Source organism: Pongo abelii, chromosome 23 (assembly GCF_028885655.2).
Source record: "Pongo abelii isolate AG06213 chromosome 23, NHGRI_mPonAbe1-v2.0_pri, whole genome shotgun sequence".
NCBI lineage: Eukaryota > Metazoa > Chordata > Mammalia > Primates > Hominidae > Pongo > Pongo abelii.
Window position 1 is genome coordinate 51896097 of NC_085929.1, and position 18757 is coordinate 51914853.

General features: G+C 36.8%; 1 protein-coding gene across 2 annotated transcripts in view; it reads right to left on the reverse strand.

Annotated features, from left to right (window-relative positions):
- Positions 1 to 18757, reverse strand: part of SMC1B (structural maintenance of chromosomes 1B) — a 69396-nt gene that overhangs the window by 27714 nt on the left and 22925 nt on the right. For both annotated transcript variants that reach the window (XM_024240058.2, XM_054543801.1), the window contains exons 10-13: positions 17762 to 17947; positions 14936 to 15115; positions 11535 to 11681; positions 220 to 357 (exon numbers count right to left, since the gene is read on the reverse strand). In XM_024240058.2, coding sequence (XP_024095826.2) covers positions 220 to 357; positions 11535 to 11681; positions 14936 to 15115; positions 17762 to 17947 — 651 coding nt within the window. The remainder of the gene's footprint in view (positions 1 to 219; positions 358 to 11534; positions 11682 to 14935; positions 15116 to 17761; positions 17948 to 18757) is intronic.

Sequence of the window (18757 nt, forward strand, 5' to 3'; positions counted from 1 at the left end):
CTCGGGAGGCTGAGGCAGGAGGATCACTTGAACCTGGGAGATGGAGGTTGCAGCGAACAGAAATAAAGCCACTGCGCTCCAGCCTGGGTGACAGAGTGAGACTCTGTCTCAGGAAAAAAAAAAAGTATCTAAAAATTACATGGAGCTATATAAATGTAATTCCTGAAATTCTATGTTCTGGATCAAATGCCTATCATATTTTATGTAAGTCTATATTACCTGGTAAAAAGCAACAAGGTGCTTCTTTTTAATCATCTCTAGTTCATTTTGTGAATATTTGAGTCGTGTTTGAGTTCCTTGTACCAGGGTCTGTATTTGTTTCAAATCTGTTTCTTTGCGGAGTGTCTTCATTAAATCCTAAAAAGAAAGAAAAATACGAGAATATTTTATGATAGAAAAGCCCTTTCACTTTTCAAAGTGCTTTTATATGTAATAATTCACTGATTTTTACATACCACCACACCTGCACCTTACCTCCCTTTCCTCTGATAAGAGACTGGGCAATTAAGTACATTAGTGATCTGGAGTAACCAAAATGCCATACAGCTTCCTCAAAAAAACGAACACTGCTTAATAGGAAAGAATTGGGAATGGAAAATGAAGAGGGGTGTGTATATTCCATCCAACGCACATTAATGACATATATAGGATCATGTAATTGCCTTGTTTTTAGTGCATCTTTACCTTTTGGCTTGCCTCTCTCATTCCCTTCTTCTTTCACTCACCTTATTACTCAACCAAATTAACTCCCTCAGACACTCCCTCCCATTGACTCCAGGTCTTTTTTTTTTTTTTGAGACAGAGTCTTGCTCTGTCGCCCAGGCTGGAGTGCAGTGGCACAATCTTGGCTCACTGCAAGCTCTGCCTCCTGGGTTCACACCATTCTCCTGCCTCAGCCTCCCAAGTAGCTGGGACTACAGGAGCCTGCCAGCACGCCCGGCTAATTTTTTGTATTATTAGTAGAGACGGGATTTCATCGTGTTAGCCAGGATCATCTCGATCTCCTGATCTTGTGATCCGCTCGCCTCAGCCTCCCACGGTGCTGGGATTACAGGCGTGAGCCACTGCGCCCGGCCGACTCCAGGTCTTTAGATAAACTCTTTCAACCAACTGCCAAGCAGAAACTCTGAATCTACCTATAACTTGGAAGGGCTTTCTCCAACCCCCAGCTCCCAGTTCTCCTGCCCTTCTGGACTTAACCAAGGTACATCTGACATGTATTGATTGATGTCTTAAGTCTCCTAAAACATATACAACCAAGCTGCAGCCTGGTGACCTGGGGCACACGTTCTCAGGACCTCTTGAGGCGGTGTCACAGACATGTCCTTAACCTTGGCAAAATAAATTTCTAAATTGATTGAGACCTGTCTCAAGATACCTTCGGTTTACAATAAGATGGGGCACAAAATTACTTTCTCCAGATGTGCCGATACCATTTATTAAATAATCTACCCTTTTCTCACTGAACTGAAACATCATCTTTGCTCAACATTAATTGTTAAGTATACTGGGCTCTATTTCTGGAATTCCTGTTGTTTCATTAACCTGTAAGGTACCCGTAAATAGCTATATCTTGAATTTAGTAAGATTACCATAACTTCTAATCTGAGACTTTAGGCAGTCTAGTCCACAAGCAGTAAGGTTTGTTTTGGGAAAGGGCTGTTACTGTCTTTGTTTCAAAGCTAAACTATAACCTAACTTCCTCCCAAAGTTAGTTTGGCCTAGGCCCAGGAATGAACAAGGACAACTTGGAGGTTAGAAGCGAGGTAGGGTCAGTTAAGTCAGATGTTTTTCACTGCCTCAGTTATAATTTTGCAATGGCAGTTCCATAACTTTAAATGATGACTATTGCAGTTTTCATAAGTAATCTAGGTAAATGATTAAAATAATTAGGCAAATGTGATAGGATAAATACTTGTAGACAAACTCATAATTTGGAATCTAAAGTTATATTAAATAATAGATATTTCATTATTGCGTATTTTCCAATAAAAATATATTGTAGGAAAACATTCTAAAAAAAAGGGTGTCCATTTCAAAAAGGTGAACAATTTTTGTCTAATTCAAAGCTTATTTAAAGATTATGTATAAAACAAGGTAAAAGGAACCAGAAAATAAGAGAAAAGAAAGTTATAAAAACAAAGAGGGTTTTTTGTTTTTTTTTTGGTAAGAAAGCTTAAAGAGAAATAATTTTATATGAGAAAGAATCTTGTATAGTAAATTTAGTCCTAGAATAAAATGACTGGTTGTTTAAGAAAAAGGGATGTTCAGGACAAACCAGAAAGTTCAAGCATATCATGAGTGGTCTGTGTAAGTCACAATAAAAGGATTTATAGAAAAAAAAACAGAAAACTTTTAGATGATCAAGTTGTCTCTAATTAAAGGGAAATTATAATGGTCTTTCTAGAGATTGGGCTTGATGTAAAAAAATTATTCTTGCAACATGTGTACAAATAATCAGGCCCAGTAAAATACAGCAATTCAGTCCTACCGTGATTTGTCTTTAGTAAAAATGGAAAACTGGAGAGAGAAAAATTATGTTTCAAAAACTAGTACACCTGTTGTTAGATTCTAGTCTTGCCTAATGTTTTTGAATTTTTACAGTTTGGACCAAATTCTAATTTTTCTTGGTTACAAGTCTTCAAAATAATGTTTTCAATTTTTTTCCTTCTTTTTTCCCCATTTTTCCTAATTTGGAGTCGCTGAAAACTAAGCTGTGCTTTTCAAAGTAAAGCCCTACGAACTGAAGCTAGACAACTTAAACTTCAGAAGAAAATAACAGCAACCTATTTATGTACATAAGCCACTTTCACACCTGCCTACTAATGTATGGACTTCAGAGTAATGTGGCCTATATCGATTTCCAGGATTGTTCTTTTGTTTTTTGTTGTTCTTCCTTCCTTCCCCTATTTTCACAGGACATGAGAAAATCAGCTTTCCTGGTAACTTGGAACCTACTCATCTAGAAATAAACCATCCTAGCCATGAGAGATCACATGAAACCTGAGACCAGAGACTCATTTTCCTCTAAAATGCTTTCTCCAAAATATTCTTAAAAAGAAAAGGGGGGAAATGTGAAAGGAAAATAAATCTTGGGGCTCCAAAATCACTAAGCTAAAGGAAAAGTCAAGCTGGGAACTGCTTAGAGGAAACCTGCCTCCTATTCTATTCAGAGTCCCCCCTCTGCTCACCAAGATAAATGCATATCTGACTGCCTCCTTTGGAGGGGCTTAATCAGAAACTCAAAATAATGCAACCATTTGTCTCTAATCTACCTATGACCTGGAAGCCCCCTCTCTGTTTCAAGTTATCCTGCCTTTGCTTCCAGTTGTCTTGCCTTTTCCAGAGCGAACCAATATTCATCTTACATATGTTGATCGATGTCTCATTTCTCCCTAAAATGTATAAAACCAAACTCTGCTCTGACCACCCTGGGCACATGCTGTCAGGACCTCCTGAGACTGTGTCATGGATGTGCGTCCTCAACCTTGGCAAAATAAACTTTCTAAATTAACTGAGACCTGTCTCAGATATTCAGGGTTCACACTTCCAAGACTACATTGAATAGTGATAACAGATAACTGTCTATTTCTTGATTTTAAATAAAATGATTTCAGTGTTTTCACCATTTAAGCAATTATTTCTGTTCAAGAGCTATTTATTTTATTTAAATAATTTCCACTAATTAGTCTTTTACTTAGTAGTATTTTAACTAGGTCTGGCTGCTGAATTTTATCAAATACCTTTTCTACATATGATGACATGACTTTTCTCCTGCCTTTAATTCATTAATATAATAGATTATGATGATCACTTAAACACCCATGTATTTGTGAAATAAATTCTATCGTCAGATGTATTATTTTACTACAGTGTTCAATTCTCTAATACTGACATTTTATTTAGATATTATATATTTATACTCATAAGGGAAGTCAGTTTTTAGTTTTATTTTTTGTACTATATATTTTATATTAAAGTTATACTACCTTTATAAAATAAGCTGGAAAGTTTCCATCTTTTTTATATATTACATAGAACTGAGCTGTAAACTCATCTGGTCCCAGAGGTTATTTTTGGTTTTTACTTGTGGTAAAATATACGTACCATAAAATTTACCATCGTTACCATTTTTATTTGGCTAGTCAAGCATAGTTGTGAGATCTTTACCATTTCTAAGTGTACAGTTCAGTAGTGTTTAAATATATCCACATTGTGTGCAAGCAATCTCCAGATCTCTTCATCTTGCAAAACTGACACTGTCTCACTTGAACAACAACTCATTCTCTCCCCTTCTCCAGCCACTGGCAACCACTGGTCTCCTTTCTGTCTCTATGAATTTGACTACTCTAGGTACCTCATGTTAGTGGAATCAGACAGTATTTGTCTTCAAGTTTCATCTATGTTGTAGCATATGCCACAATTTCCTCCCTTTTTAATGCTGAATAATATTCCATTGTATGTATATACCACATTCTGTTTATCCATTCATCTATTGATTGACACCTGGATTGCTTCTACCTTTTGGCTATTGTGAATAATGCTGCTATGAACATGGGTGTATAAATCTCCTTTTGAGACCCTGCTTTCTTGTTTTGGGTATATGCGTAACATATTCACAGGTTTCTGGGGTGACAAAAAAAAAGAATTGCTGGATCATATGGTAATTCTGTTTTTGATTTTTTGAGAAGCCATCATACCATTTTCCATGATATGATATACCATTTTATATTCCTGAAGTCTTTTTTCAGTGTAGATCACAGTGGCATTAAATATTTTGTTTTTTTTTTCCTCACACAAAACTAGTTAGACTGATGCCATGACTCAATAATGGAACTAATTTTCAGCTCCTTAGTACAATGGCTTTGATCCTCATGTTTGCTTTTCCCTTGGTGCAATATTGCTGCTGCATCTTGACTGCGTTCCAGTCAAGAGGAAGAAATGCAGAACACCAAAACTTTCATTTATATCTCACTGGCCAAAACTTGTCACATGGCCAGCCCTAGCTACAAGGCAACTTGTGAAATTAAGTTGCTTTTGTTTTTCACAATCTTGTAATAGAGTCTAGAAAGGAAGGAAACTGTGGATGGGGATTAGGCCAGCAAACCACACCACTACCTATCTTTTCAAACATTTCATTTTTTTTTGTTCAATCTTGGTAATTTATATTTTCTAAAAAATATCCATTTCTTCCAGATTTTCAATTTTTAAAACCAGTTATTTGCATGTAGGATGCTTTTAAAATTATTTTAATGTTTTCATTTCTGATCATGTATGTTTGCTTCTAGCTTTTTTTTCCTTCATTAGGACTGCAGAGTTTATCTAGTCTTTCAAAAGCATTAGCTTTTAGATTTGCCCCTTTTCTATTTTGAGTTGTTTTCTACGAAATTAATGTCAGCTTTAACAAAATTTCCTAGCCTGGGCATGGTGGCTCATGCCTGTAATCCCAGCACTTTGGGAGGCCAAGGCAGGCAGATCACAAGGTCAGGAGTTCCAGACCAGCCTGGCCAGCATGGTGAAACCCCGTCTCTACTAAAAATACAAAAAATTAGCTGGGCATGGTGGTGCGTGCCTGTAATCCCAGCTACTCGGCAGGCTGAGGCAGGAGAATTGCTTGAACCCAGGAGGCAGAGGTTGCAGTGAGCCAAGATCACCCACTGTACTCTAGCCTGGGCAACAGAGTGAGACTCTGTCTCAAAAAACAAAAAATTTCCTTGTATAACTTTTGTTATTTTGTGGGTATTCTAATTTCTTTTATTTTTATTTATTTTTAAACAGAGATGGGGTCTTACCATGTTGTCCAGGCTGGTCTCGAACTCCTGGGCTCAAGTGATCCTCCTGCCTTGGCTTCCCAAAGTGCAGAGATTACAGGCAAAAGCCATCACGCCTGACCAGTTGTTCTAATTGCTTTCCTTTTTTTTTTTTTTTTTTTTGAGACAGGGTCTCCTTCTGTCACCCAGGCTGAAGTGCAGTGGCATGATCACTGCTCACTGCAGCCTTGACCTCCCAGGCTTAAGTGATCCTCCTGCCAAGTAGCTGGGACTACAGGTGCATGCCACCACTCCCGGCTAATTTTTTCATTTTTTATTTTTTGTAGAGAAGAGGTCTCACTATGTTGCCCAGTCTGTGATTCCTCTATTTTTTTTTAAAGTGACTAATAAGTTCCCTTATATTTTTCTTTCTTCTTTAGTAATGTAGACATTTTCCTCTTGATGTAGCTTTTACTGTGTCTCAAAGATAATGGTAGGAAGTATATTCCTATTAATCATTTTTGAAATATTTTGTAATTTGCCTCTGGATTACTTCCTTAATCCCCAAACTATCTACAAGTACACTTCTTAATTTCTATAGAGACAAATATTATTTTGGTCACTATTTCTTATTTCATTAAATTATGATCTAGGTGACCTATAAAAAGCTCTACTTTTAAAAAACTATTGAGGTTTCCATTGTGGCCGAGCATATGATTAATTTTCATAAATGTTTAATAGATATTTTTAACAGTATCTCACATTTATTGAGCACTTACTGTTCTATGCAATTTACATTTATTAACCAACTTAATCCTCTTAATGCTACGAAATAGATGTTATTATTATCCCCATTATACTGATGAGGAAACTAAAGCATAAAAGCGTGTAACTTACTCAGAAGTCACTCTGCTGAAATGTTCCACTATATTTTTATTTTTATTAAGAAGTAGTTTCAAGCCTTCTTTTACCTAATTCAACCAAACTAAACACTTAACCTTTCCTTCTAAGAGTGATTTTCCAACTCCTGAGTTATCTTTTCCATTCTATTAAATAAAATTAGTCTCACTCTAAATATTAATATTTAGGTGCTATGTGCTGCAAACAGATTTATAATGGAAATCTTTGTCTTATGTTACATATAATCTTCTTTATTCAATTAAATTATAAGTACTTACTGAAAGCTTACTACACACAAGGATTTTTAACCTTAAAGTTCACATTGTCTGATATTATCACTTTTGTTTTCTTTTTGTTTGCATTTGTCAGGTAAGCATCCCATTATTTTTCAACATTCAGGGTTTTTTCTTTTTTCTTTTCTTTTGAGACAGTCTTGCCTTGTTGCCCAGGCTGGAGCGAAGCGGCATGATCTTGGCTCACTGCAACCTCTGCCTCCCAGTTCAAGCGATTCTCCTGCCTCAGCCTCCTGAGTAGCTGGGACTGCAGGTGCGTGCCACCAAGCCCAGCTAATTTTTGTATTTTTAGTAGAGACAGGGTTTCACTATGTTGGCCAGGCTGGTCTCGATCCCTTGAACCCCTGGCCTAAAGTGATCCACCCACCTTGGCCTCCCAAAGTGTTGGGATTACAGGCGTGAGCCACCATGCCCAGCCTCAACATTCAGTTTTAAAATGACTTCTTGTAAATAACACTCACTTTTTTAATCTATGAATCTTGATCTTTTAATGGGAGACTTAAATCTACTCATGTTTACCGTAATCATTGACATACAAAACTTTCATTTCTTCCATCTTACTTTTGCTTTATTCTTTTCACTCATTTTTATTAGTTTTCTATTTGTCCCTGTGTTAGCTTGGTATACTTAACACTCGAGTCCCTCCTGTCCCCCTGCGCCCAATATACATACGGTCTTTAGAATATTCTAACTTCCTCTCCTCACAGATGAGACTTTTGGAACACATTGACCTTTCTCTCCACTTCTTATTCCTTGACTTTGCTGAGTTAGTTTAGCACTATTCGTTTATTATAATTAGGTCTATTCTAATTCATGTGTTGCTTAGAGTACTTTCCTTTTTCTTTTTACCTTTTTTTTTTTTTTTTTTTGAGACAGATTCTTGCTCTGGAGTGAATTCTTGGCTGCAGTGCAGTGGCACAATCTGGGCTCCCTGCAACCTCCGCCTCCTGGGTGCAAGCGAGTCTCCTGCCCCAGCCTCCCAAGTAGCTGGATTCACAGGTGCAGGCCACCACGCCCAGCTAATTTTTGTATTTTTAGTAGAGACAGGGTTTCACCATGTTGGCCAGGCTGGACTTAAACTCCTTCCTGGCCTCAAGTGATGCACCAGCCTCAGCCTCCCAAAGTGCTGGGATTACAGGTATGAGCTATTGCTCCCAGCCACTTAAGAGTACTTTCTCTAGTATTTTTGTCACATGGAGTATGTGGATGACAATCTGAATTTGCTTATTGGCAGATCCTCGAAAGGTAAATAATATCTTGGTTGTAGTCCTCTTCCTTTTAGCTATTATTCCATAGTCCCATCCAGTTTTGCAGTCTGATACGAGCCTTTTTTTTGTTTAAACGTATAAGGAATTTTTCTTGAAGGGCAGATAGCTTAGCATTGCTTCTATAACCTATAGGTTAAGGAGTTGCACCCAGATCTGTGTTATTGTGGGCCCTTTCTCACCAAACGTACATGAAACTCTGTGTGTCCTTTCAACTGGTCAATTAAAGTTGATCCTTAGAGAAATTTTCTTGTTTTTAATTTAATTTTCTCTTTCTCTGTGTTCTTTTCCTCCTTTCAAGAATTTATTAGTCTCACATCAAGTTTCCTGAGTCTATCTACTAAGTCTCTATTTTCCTCATACTTCATCTTTGTAATTTTGTTACCCTAATTGAGATGCTTCTTCCACTTAGTCTGCCAGGTTACAAATTTGGTTCTCAGCAATGACATGCTTTCCTTCAATTCATCTACTACATTTTACAGTTAAGAAATATGTTTTTGGCCAGAGGTGGTGGCTTATACCTATAATTCCAGCACTTTGGGAAGCCAAAGTGGGAGGACTGCTTAAGGCCAGGAGTTCAAGACCAGCCTGGTCAATATAACAAGGCCCTGTCTCTACAAAAAATTAAAATTAAAAAAAATTAGCAGGGCCTGGTGGTACACCTCTGTAGTCCCAGCTACTTGGGTGGCTGAGGTGGAAGGATCCCTTGAACCCAGGAGTTCAAGGTTACACTGAGCTATGATGGCACCACTGCCCTCTAGCCTGGGTGATGGGGCAAGAACTGTCTCTTTAAAAAACAAACAAACAAACAATAAAAGAATTACTTTTTTTTTTTGAGATGGAGTTTCATCCTGTTGGCCAGGCTGGTCTCGAACTCCTGACCTCAGGTGATCCACCCGCCTTGGCCTCCCAAAATGCTGGGATTACAGGCATGAGCTACCATGCCTGGCCAGAAGTACGTTTTTTAGTCCTAGGAAATCTTTTTGTGTGTTGGGGATTGGCAGGGGAAGGATGACACTATACTAAATTTCCTTAATGCTCCATTACTTTTTTTGTTCAAGTTATTGCCTGGCTCCTAGAACACCTCAGATACGTTTACGTACTTCTTTGCCCACTGAGGATCATGTCTGAGTATTAAAATACCTGAAATCACAGCACCCCACAAGGATTTTCTATACCTGAGGGTCAGTAATTACAAGAGAAGACTGTCAGTACCACCCTGAGACAGAGACCACCCTGAGGCAGAGGAAAAGATACCTCTCTGGTATCCCTGGACTCTTCCAAACTCAGGAATAGGGAGGCCACAAATTTCCTGCTAAGCTAATATTTAGCTTCATGGGGTTCAAGAAGACCAGGCATCCTCACATGGGACAAATGTTTAACTTACCCCCAGATTCCGCTATGTCCTGATTCTTACCCAAGCACTTTTCACATCAAAAGAGACAAAGCCCTATATCAGCTTTTCCCAGCAGCCTCCCTCAGAACCCAAGACATCATTCCCACCTAGCTGCCACCTGGTTCAGGTTGTAACACACAGATGGAACCTTAGCATGGACATGGATGGGAAGCAAGATTCACTTTAAGTTGGCATCTTCCCAGAACTTTCTCTGCGCCTAGGCCTAAATTTGTTAAAATCTTTAAAAGCTGAATATTTCTATACCTTAGATTAAAACATAAAATGTAGTCTTATGCTTCAGAAAAAGATGAAAATTAGTCAAGTAACCTTGCCAAAATATATGCTTGAATCAACCAAGTAAGAAAACTCAATAGAAACAATAAATGAATAATCTGAAAGCATTCTATATTGATTTAGCATCTGGAAAATTTGGCTTCAATAAATGAGAGAATTACAATATTCAACAGATGATACTTTTGTAAAATGGTAAGTCAGTTGGTAAAAATAAAGCTGGATCCCCAGTCATCAAAATAAATTCCAGATGAATAAAAAATATAAATGTTAAAAACACAAAAGCACTATTAGGAAGCATTATTGAACTTCTTTTGTGATCTTCAGAAAGAATTTGGTCTTTCTAAGCATAACACATCCTAAAATCCAGAAGTTATAAAAGATTAAATTTGGCTACATAAAGATTAAAAACGCATGTATGACAAAAAGAACAAAGTCAATGTGAAAGAGATACTCAGCAATTAAAAAGGAATAAACTTTTGATACATACAACATGAATCTCAAAAATACTAAGCTAAGTGAAGAAAACATAACACAAAAGACTACTGACTGTATGAATCCATTTATATGAAAGTCTAGAAGAGGAAAAACTATAACGACAGAAAGTAGATTGGGTTGTGAGGCCCCAAGGGGTCCAGAAGAGGGGACTGAGTAAAAGGAACCCAAAGGAATTTTGGGGGTGAAGAAAATGTTCTATATCATGAGTGCAGTGATGGTTACGTGACTACATACATTTGTCAAAACTTACTAAATTATACTTAAAAAGGGTGACTGTTATTGTATATAAATTATATTCCAACCGAAGCTGACTAAAAAGTCAAATGAAAAAATGTTTACAACACATATGACTAAGGACTAATTTACTTAATACAAATAATTCTTAAAATAGTAATGAAATAAGAAACAATGTACTAGAAAAATGTGCAGAGAAAATAAGCAGTTCACAGAAGGAAAAATTACAGAGGACCATTAAATTCATGAGGAAATGCCCAACCTCAGTTATACTTTAAGAAATGCCTATCAGGCCGGGCACAGTGGCTCACAACTGTAATCCCAGCACTTTGGGAGGCCAAGGCAGGCGGATCACCTGAGGTCAGGAGTTCAAGACCAGCCTGACCAACATGGAGAAACCCCATCTCTACTAAAAATACAAAATTATCTGGGCATGGTGGCACGTGCCTGTAATCCCAGCTACTCAGGAGGCTGAGGCAGGAGAATCACTTGAACCCGGGAGGCGGAGGTTGTGGTGAGCCAAGATTGCGCCATAGCACTCCAGCCTGGGCAACAAGAGCGAAACTCTGTCTCAAAAAAAAAAAAAAAACAAAAAACAACAAAAAAACTTGCTGCAAACACTATTTATAGAAACAGTCTATCATAAAACAAAGAAAATAGGAAAAATAATGCATACACTTGCACACACAAAGAAAATTTCTGGAAGCTATGTATCAAACTGTGTTTAGTAAATACCACTGAGATATAAGAGAGTAAGGGAAAGATTTTTATTTTTTATTTTTATTTCATTCTGCATTATTTGAACTCTTAAACTATAGAATTGGCACTGTTATTATAAAAAACCCACCTAGTTTAAAAACACAATTATTCTACTTAGTATATTACAACTTTTATGGCATGGATTTACCTTTAGCTCTTGGATTTTCTGGCTTCGTCTGTCTCTTAGATTCTTTAACTCTTTCTCATCCCAGCATCTAGCCTTGTACTTTAAGTCAGTTGACCCTCCAGAGATCACTCCAGATTTTAAAAATAATGTTCCATCAAGAGCTACTGTCTGTAAAATTAAAAATATTTTACCCTGGAGAAATGTACATAAAGATACAGATAAAGACATAATGTGGCAATTTTTAAAGCTAAGAATAAAACATATGAGAAAAGCCACTTACTGAACTTTACTAATAAAATATCTAGTTTATGAAGAGACCCCAAACAATAAACAAACCACAAATATAAAACCCATTTTACTAAGGCCCAAAGCAATTCTAGGCAATAAATTATTGATTTAGTCTTATATCAATATCTGGGTTGGTTCCAATTTTTCCTATTATACACAATGGTTCAGTGAATAAAGCTTGTACACATATCATTTCATACACATGTAAGCTAATCTATATGCTAAGTTCCTCAAAGGTACAAGTGAGATAACTGCCCTTCACAGAACTGGTATAAATTTAGGTTCCCACAGCAGTGAACAGAAGAATCTCTTTCCCCATAAAGTGTTACTAAACATTTTGATGTTGGTCAATCTGACAGGTGAAAATAGTACCTCAGTGTAATTTTAATGGGTATTTCCCATATGAGTGAGGTTGCATTTTCATGTTTAAGAATTATTATATTTCCTTTTATGAAAACAAGTTTGTTCATATCCTTGCCCATTTTCCCACTATATTATTGTTCTTTTCCATAGTGATTTGTAAGAACATCTGCTCTTTACTATGAGCTATAAATATTTTCCCCAGTTTGCCATTTTTCTTTTGATTTTTCTTATGGTAGTCTTTGCCATGCAGAAACTCTTTGTTAGGTGAATTCATTCATCTTTTATAGCTTTTGGGTTTTTTGTCATATTGGAAAAGCCTTCCTGTCTCTGAGATTAAGAAAAAATTTCCCAGGCCAGGAGTGGTGGCTCACGCCTGTAACCCTGGCACTTTGGGAGGCCAAGGCAGGCAGATCACTTGAGGTCAGGAGTTTGAGACGAGCCTGGCCAACATGGTGAAACCTCATCTCTACTGAAAATGCAAAAATTAGCCAGGCGTGGTGGTGGGCACCATTAATCCCAGCTACTTGGGAGGCTGAGGCACGAGAATCGCTTGAACCTGGGAGGCAGAGGTTGCAGTAAGCAGAGATCACACCACTGCACTCCAGCCTGGGTGACAGAGCAAGACTCCATTTCAAAAAAAAAAGAAAAAAAATTTCCCATGGTTTCTCTTCAAAATTTTATGGTTTTACTTTTTAAATTAATATTTCTAATTCATCTGGAATTTATCCTGATACAAGGAAGAGTTTTAGATTAACTATATTTTATTCCAGGTGGTAACCAGCAAAGTGGTACCCTGCACTTTATTCACTATTGTTTAATATGTGCAATTTTGGAAAAAATAATCTTTTCACAAATTTTCCAGCTACTTACTGACATTTTTCTGGGTCTGTCTTTTGCTTCACCATATTAAAAGGGCACAGTATAAATAGATCTTTCTATAATATATATGTTTTAGAGTAACAACCAACCAGTCTATAGGAGAAGAAAATAAATAATTGTATCTCTGGTTAAGTGGAACAGATAGAATAATTACATATATGTAAAGAGATTCAGGATTTTTAAATTTTGGCACATAAATTTTTTAAATATGTAAAAACTGAGTTATCACTAAAATATGGTGCCCAAACTATAGCTAGCAGAATTGATGTAATTCATATTTGTAGTTTACAGATACTGTATGTAGTTTATATATACTGTAGTTTATAAGTAAACAAGTAAACCAAAATATTTAATACTACTTGCAATGTTTGACTAAAGAAAATTCTATAACATGGTATCAAGTATATAGAAAACCAAAAGCACAAATTGCAGATGATTCACCAGATGATTTGTGTGAAAATGTGACATCTATCCAATTATTTGACCCAATCTAAAACACAGAGAAAATTCTTTCAAAGTTCCTGAGATATAATTAAGATACAAATAAGATACATCTGATTAAAATTTTGAAATACTGATAAAAATAAGATACAACCTAAAGGGGTAAAGATGTTACTGTGAACAAGATAGAAACCACAAATATTTGTTATATGAAGGAATAAGCAATCATATCTTCATGTGACTTCTTTAATTTGACTATACAAATCTTCAAATACCAATTCTATGAAATATACAAATACACAAAAGTCAATGTTAGTGCAGTTAATTAGGCAGCAAAATAAGAAAAACACTTAATAACTTACTACCCTAGCTTAAATTTAACATGTAGAACTCAATGACAGTGATCACATCATGCTTAAGATTATTGATCAGAAACACCAAAATGTATGAAAAATTAATCATGTTAGATAAGTCAATAAATTTAACACTGGAAATCTTCATGTCTCATTAAGAAGTGCCTGCTTTTTGTTAATTTGCAATTCTGGACATTCCAGATTAAATGTGTTAACTGACTAGTAAGTAATAAAATTACTACCAGTTTTTGAGAGCTATTTGCCAGGCACTATAATAGCATTTTTCATGTTATTACTTAATTTAATTCTCATAACCCTATAAAATAGGTAATATTATTTCCCCAATTTTAGATGAGAAAACTAAAACTAGAGGTTTAGAAACTTCCCTAAAGTCACATAATTAGTTACTAAGTAGCATCACTGGTCTTACTTTATAGCTTATACCCTTAAGCATTATGTTATACTTCATCATAAATGTAGTTTTTTAAAAAAAACTACATCAGATTATTTGAGTTTAACATTGCTCAACTAAATACAAATATAACTAAATACTCTCTATTCAACTGAGAGTAAAATAGTACTTATTTTTAAGACCAAAATTATTCCCTCAAGATACTTGTATTTAGTAATCTCATTTCAATTGTGTTTTCTAGAAATTCAAATATGTTAAACCTTGAATATGCAAAAGGACAGTTAGTATCTCCACTAAAGTATGGAAGAATTAGCCCACATTGTAAAATAAATACCCAAAATCTTTCCTGGTATTCAAAACCACAGGTACCATATCCAGGGTCCATATAAGGTTTAAAACAACAACAACAACAACAACTAACTGCTTTAGGATATTATTAAAATAAATCTAATTTCCAAAATTATTATTTACGATATTGAGAAATGCTATAAGAGTTTTTTTTCTAAATTCAACAGAACATTATAAAAACCACTGAAGCCATAGCCACCTTAGGTTCTATGTTGGTTCTCTTTAGAAAAAAGAACATATAAAACGCATATGTAAATATCTGTGTGTGTTTCTGTATGTTAGTCTTATAAATACTACTTCAACTTATCCAAAGGTGTGATCCAAGCCTCTTTTCTTACTTTCTGTCTTTCAGGTCCACTGAATGCAATATGCCTTGCTTCTTCCACAGTCTCACAAACAAGACCATTTCCACACACAAACTGAATCACTTTCTTCAGCTGAGGAAACTGAGTCTTTATGACATCAATCACCATTTTACAGCCTTTAAGCTCCCTTAATCTTTCATTGATTGGCTTGATCTAAAGGGTTTTAAAATATTTAACATGTTACATACACTGAAATAAAAACCAAATGTTCATTATATTCTTTCTTACAAAACATACATACGCATGGCAGCAAAAGATCAACAGTATGTACCCAGCCAGGCGTGATGCTCACGCCTGTAATCCCAGAATTTTGGGAGGCCGAGGTGGGCAGATCACTTGAGGTCAGGAGTTCGAGACCAGCCTGGCCAACATGGTGAAACCCTGCCTCTACTAAAAATACAGAAAAATTAGCCAGGCATGGTGGCACATGCCTGTAATCCCAGCTACTCAGGAGGCTGAGGCAGGAGACTCGCTTGAACTTGGGAGACAGTAGTTGTAGTGAGCTGAGATCGCACTACTGCACTCCAGCCTAGGCGACAGAGTGAGACTCCGTCTCAAAAACAAAACAAAACAAAAAAACAGTATGTACTTACATACCATAAAAGATTGATAAGAACATGATGAACTACATCCCATCATTGGTTTGGGTAATATTTTTTAAAAACAAAAACTTCATCAAAGCCAGAAGACGTAATTTCCAGTTTCAACTCTGTCACTAACTAGTCAGGATAAAACAATGCATAGGAAGTGTTCCACAAAACACTTTCAAAATCATAAAATCTAGTGAAAAATAATGCCCATTTTAGATACGTGTCAAGAGAGCAGCAAAACACTATGGAATTTAAAAAACCACTTTTGGGCCAGGCGTGTAGCTTATGCCTGTAATCCCAGCACTTTGGGAGGCTGAGGCAGGTGGATCACCTGAGGTCAGGAGTTCAAGACCAGCCTGGCCAACATGGTGAAACCCTGACTCTACTAAAAACACAAAAATTAACCGGGTGTGGTGGCAGGTGCCTGTAATCCCAGCTACTCAGGAGGCTGAGGCAGGAGAATTGCTTGAACCCGGGAGGCAGAGGTTGCAGTGAGCCGGGATCAGGCCATTGCACTCCAGCCTGGGTAACAAGGGTGAGCCTCTGTCAAAAAAAAAAAAAAAAAAAAACCCCACAAACAAAACACTTTCGACTTAAATGATTAGGAAAGCCTTCGGACCTTCTTAGTCATGACCTTTAGTTTGAGTTTACAACAGATCACAAAGTGTCTGCAATGTATTATCAAAACCCAGCAAGTACGATCTCACTTTTTAATAAAACAAAACAAAACAAAGCAGAAAACTTATATGCAACCAAAATGTGTGTGTGTATGTGTGTGTATATACATTTGGGAATATGTAGTTATATAAATTGAGTGTATGGAAGCAATCTAAAGTAGTTACTATTAAGGAATCAGGCATTATGAAGGGGTAGGAGTATTCCCTTTATATTTGATACACTTCTGTGTTAAGATTTTTTAAAAAATGAGTTTGTCATGGAAAAAACCTCAAGTGAGCAATAAAACAGGATTCTAACAGACAGATGAGATGGGGTAAAGAGTTTTAGTGAGCAGAAGGTAACAACAGTGTGGAAGTACAAAAGGGAGGTATGGACCATGAGTAACAACAGCCAGCATTTGCTGAGCCTCTCCTCTGTGCAGGTCCTGTGTCAGGTGCTTCACATGTAACAATTCCTTGTAGTAATCCAATAAGGTAAGAATTAATTCTTCCATTTCCACACATGGAAAACTGATGCTCAGAAAAATTAAGAATAGGACTAGCGTGGTGGCTCACGCCTGTAATCCCAGCACTTTGGGAAGCCAAGGTGGGCGGATCACCTGAGTCGGGAATTTGAGACCAGCCTGACCAGTGTGGAGAAACCCCGTCTCTACTAAAAATACAAAATAAAAAAATCAGCCGGGCGTGGTGGCACATACCTGTATCCCAGCTACTTGGAAGGCTGAGGCAGGAGAACTGCTTGAACCCAGAAGGTGGAGGCTGCAGTGAACCAAGATCACGCTACTGCACTCCAGACTGGGCGAAAGAGCAAGCTCCGCCTCAAAAAAAAAAAAAAAAGAAAAAAAAAAAGAAAAATTAAGACTACATTAGTAAGAGCTAATTAGAAGTAGGGGCTGAGATTCAAACTCAGAGCAGTCCAGCTCTAAGGCATGTGCTCTTAACTATTATGCAGACTGCCTGCAATTCAGGGTCTTGACTGGTGAACCAAAGAGAACATTTTCTTGAGTAGTCAATGAAAAATCACTGAAGGATATCAATCATGATATGACAGAGTTCCTGCTTCATGAATTTAGACTCAGGATATGTTAAGGTATCTCAATACATACCTCAAGGCTCAAAATTTAGCCTTTTCCACAAAGAGCTAACACACTAGGTCAAATATTTACAATTGAGGCTGAGTTGGCATTTCCAACAGACCATACGTCTTATCCATTTCCTATATTTTGCTATATAGGACAGAATATATTGCTGGCTAATAGGTAGAGTGGTGCACTGCTAGTGCAATGAAATCAAAGGTAGAATTCTGTAAAAACTAGATAGGGAAGAAACGGTATGATGTCAAGAAAGAGAGTAGCCACTTGATATTATTCTTTGCTTGCCAATATATTTAACACTAGCCATTTAAATGATTGCCTAACTGGCATCCAAGCTACAATTTTTCTCTATCACTATCATAGTTTTAGGCAATAAGATCATTCTTTAAAAGACAAGATTTTTATCACTATAAATAACAAGCATTACAAAGTTCTTACATCAAGGTAATCTAGAGCGAGGAATGTCTCAGGTTCAGCTCTTTCCTCCTTCAGAAATCGAATACAATCTTTTGCCACCTTTTCAGAGGCTACAACAATGGCAGTGATGTACCGGCCAAAAAGCTTAGTAACAGCCAGCTGGTATTTCTTATGAATAGGATGACACAGGTCAAGTAGTCTTCCAAACTTAGCAGGTTTCAAAAAAGGAGAGAAAAAACAGATATATTAGAGTGAAATATATAATTCATTGTTTTCTAATGTAACAAAGTAGCGCAGACAAAAACTAATTTTATAAAATTACATACATCATAATTAATAGAGTTTTATTCAAATAGACCAAAGTTTCATTATGCAATGTCCATCTAGCTATGTAACACTTCATTTAAAAAAAGAGTAACAGAGGGACTAGCCTTACCAAAATATTAAAATATTTTCTAAAACTACACAATTAAATAATATTCATTTATTCCCTGATCTATTAAACAAGAATCTATAAGGGACCTACTATTGCAGGTACTGAGTTAGATACTGGATAAAACATAAATGAACAAAGCAGATACTTTCTGACCTCACAGAATTTTCAGTCTAGTGAGGAAGACATAAATAATCAATAATCACATGTATGTACAAAATGGAGCTAGACACTGACAGAGAGTGCTCTGAGAATATTTAACAGGGACCAGGTTGGCATAAGAAGTCTAGGAAGGATTTCCAGCTGGGTGTGGTGGCTCACGCCTGTAATCCCAGCACTTTGGGAGGCCAAGGCAGGCAGATCATGGGGTCAAGAAGAGATCGAGACCATCCTGGTCAACATGGTGAAACCTTGTCTCTACTAAAAATACAAAAATTACTGGGCATGGTGGCGCACGCCTGCAGTTCCAGCTGCTCGGGAGGCTGAGGCAGGAGAATCGCTTGAACTCGGGAGGCGGAGGTTGCAGTGAGCCGAGATCATGCCACAGCACTCCAGCCTGGCAACAGAGCAAGACTCCATCTTAA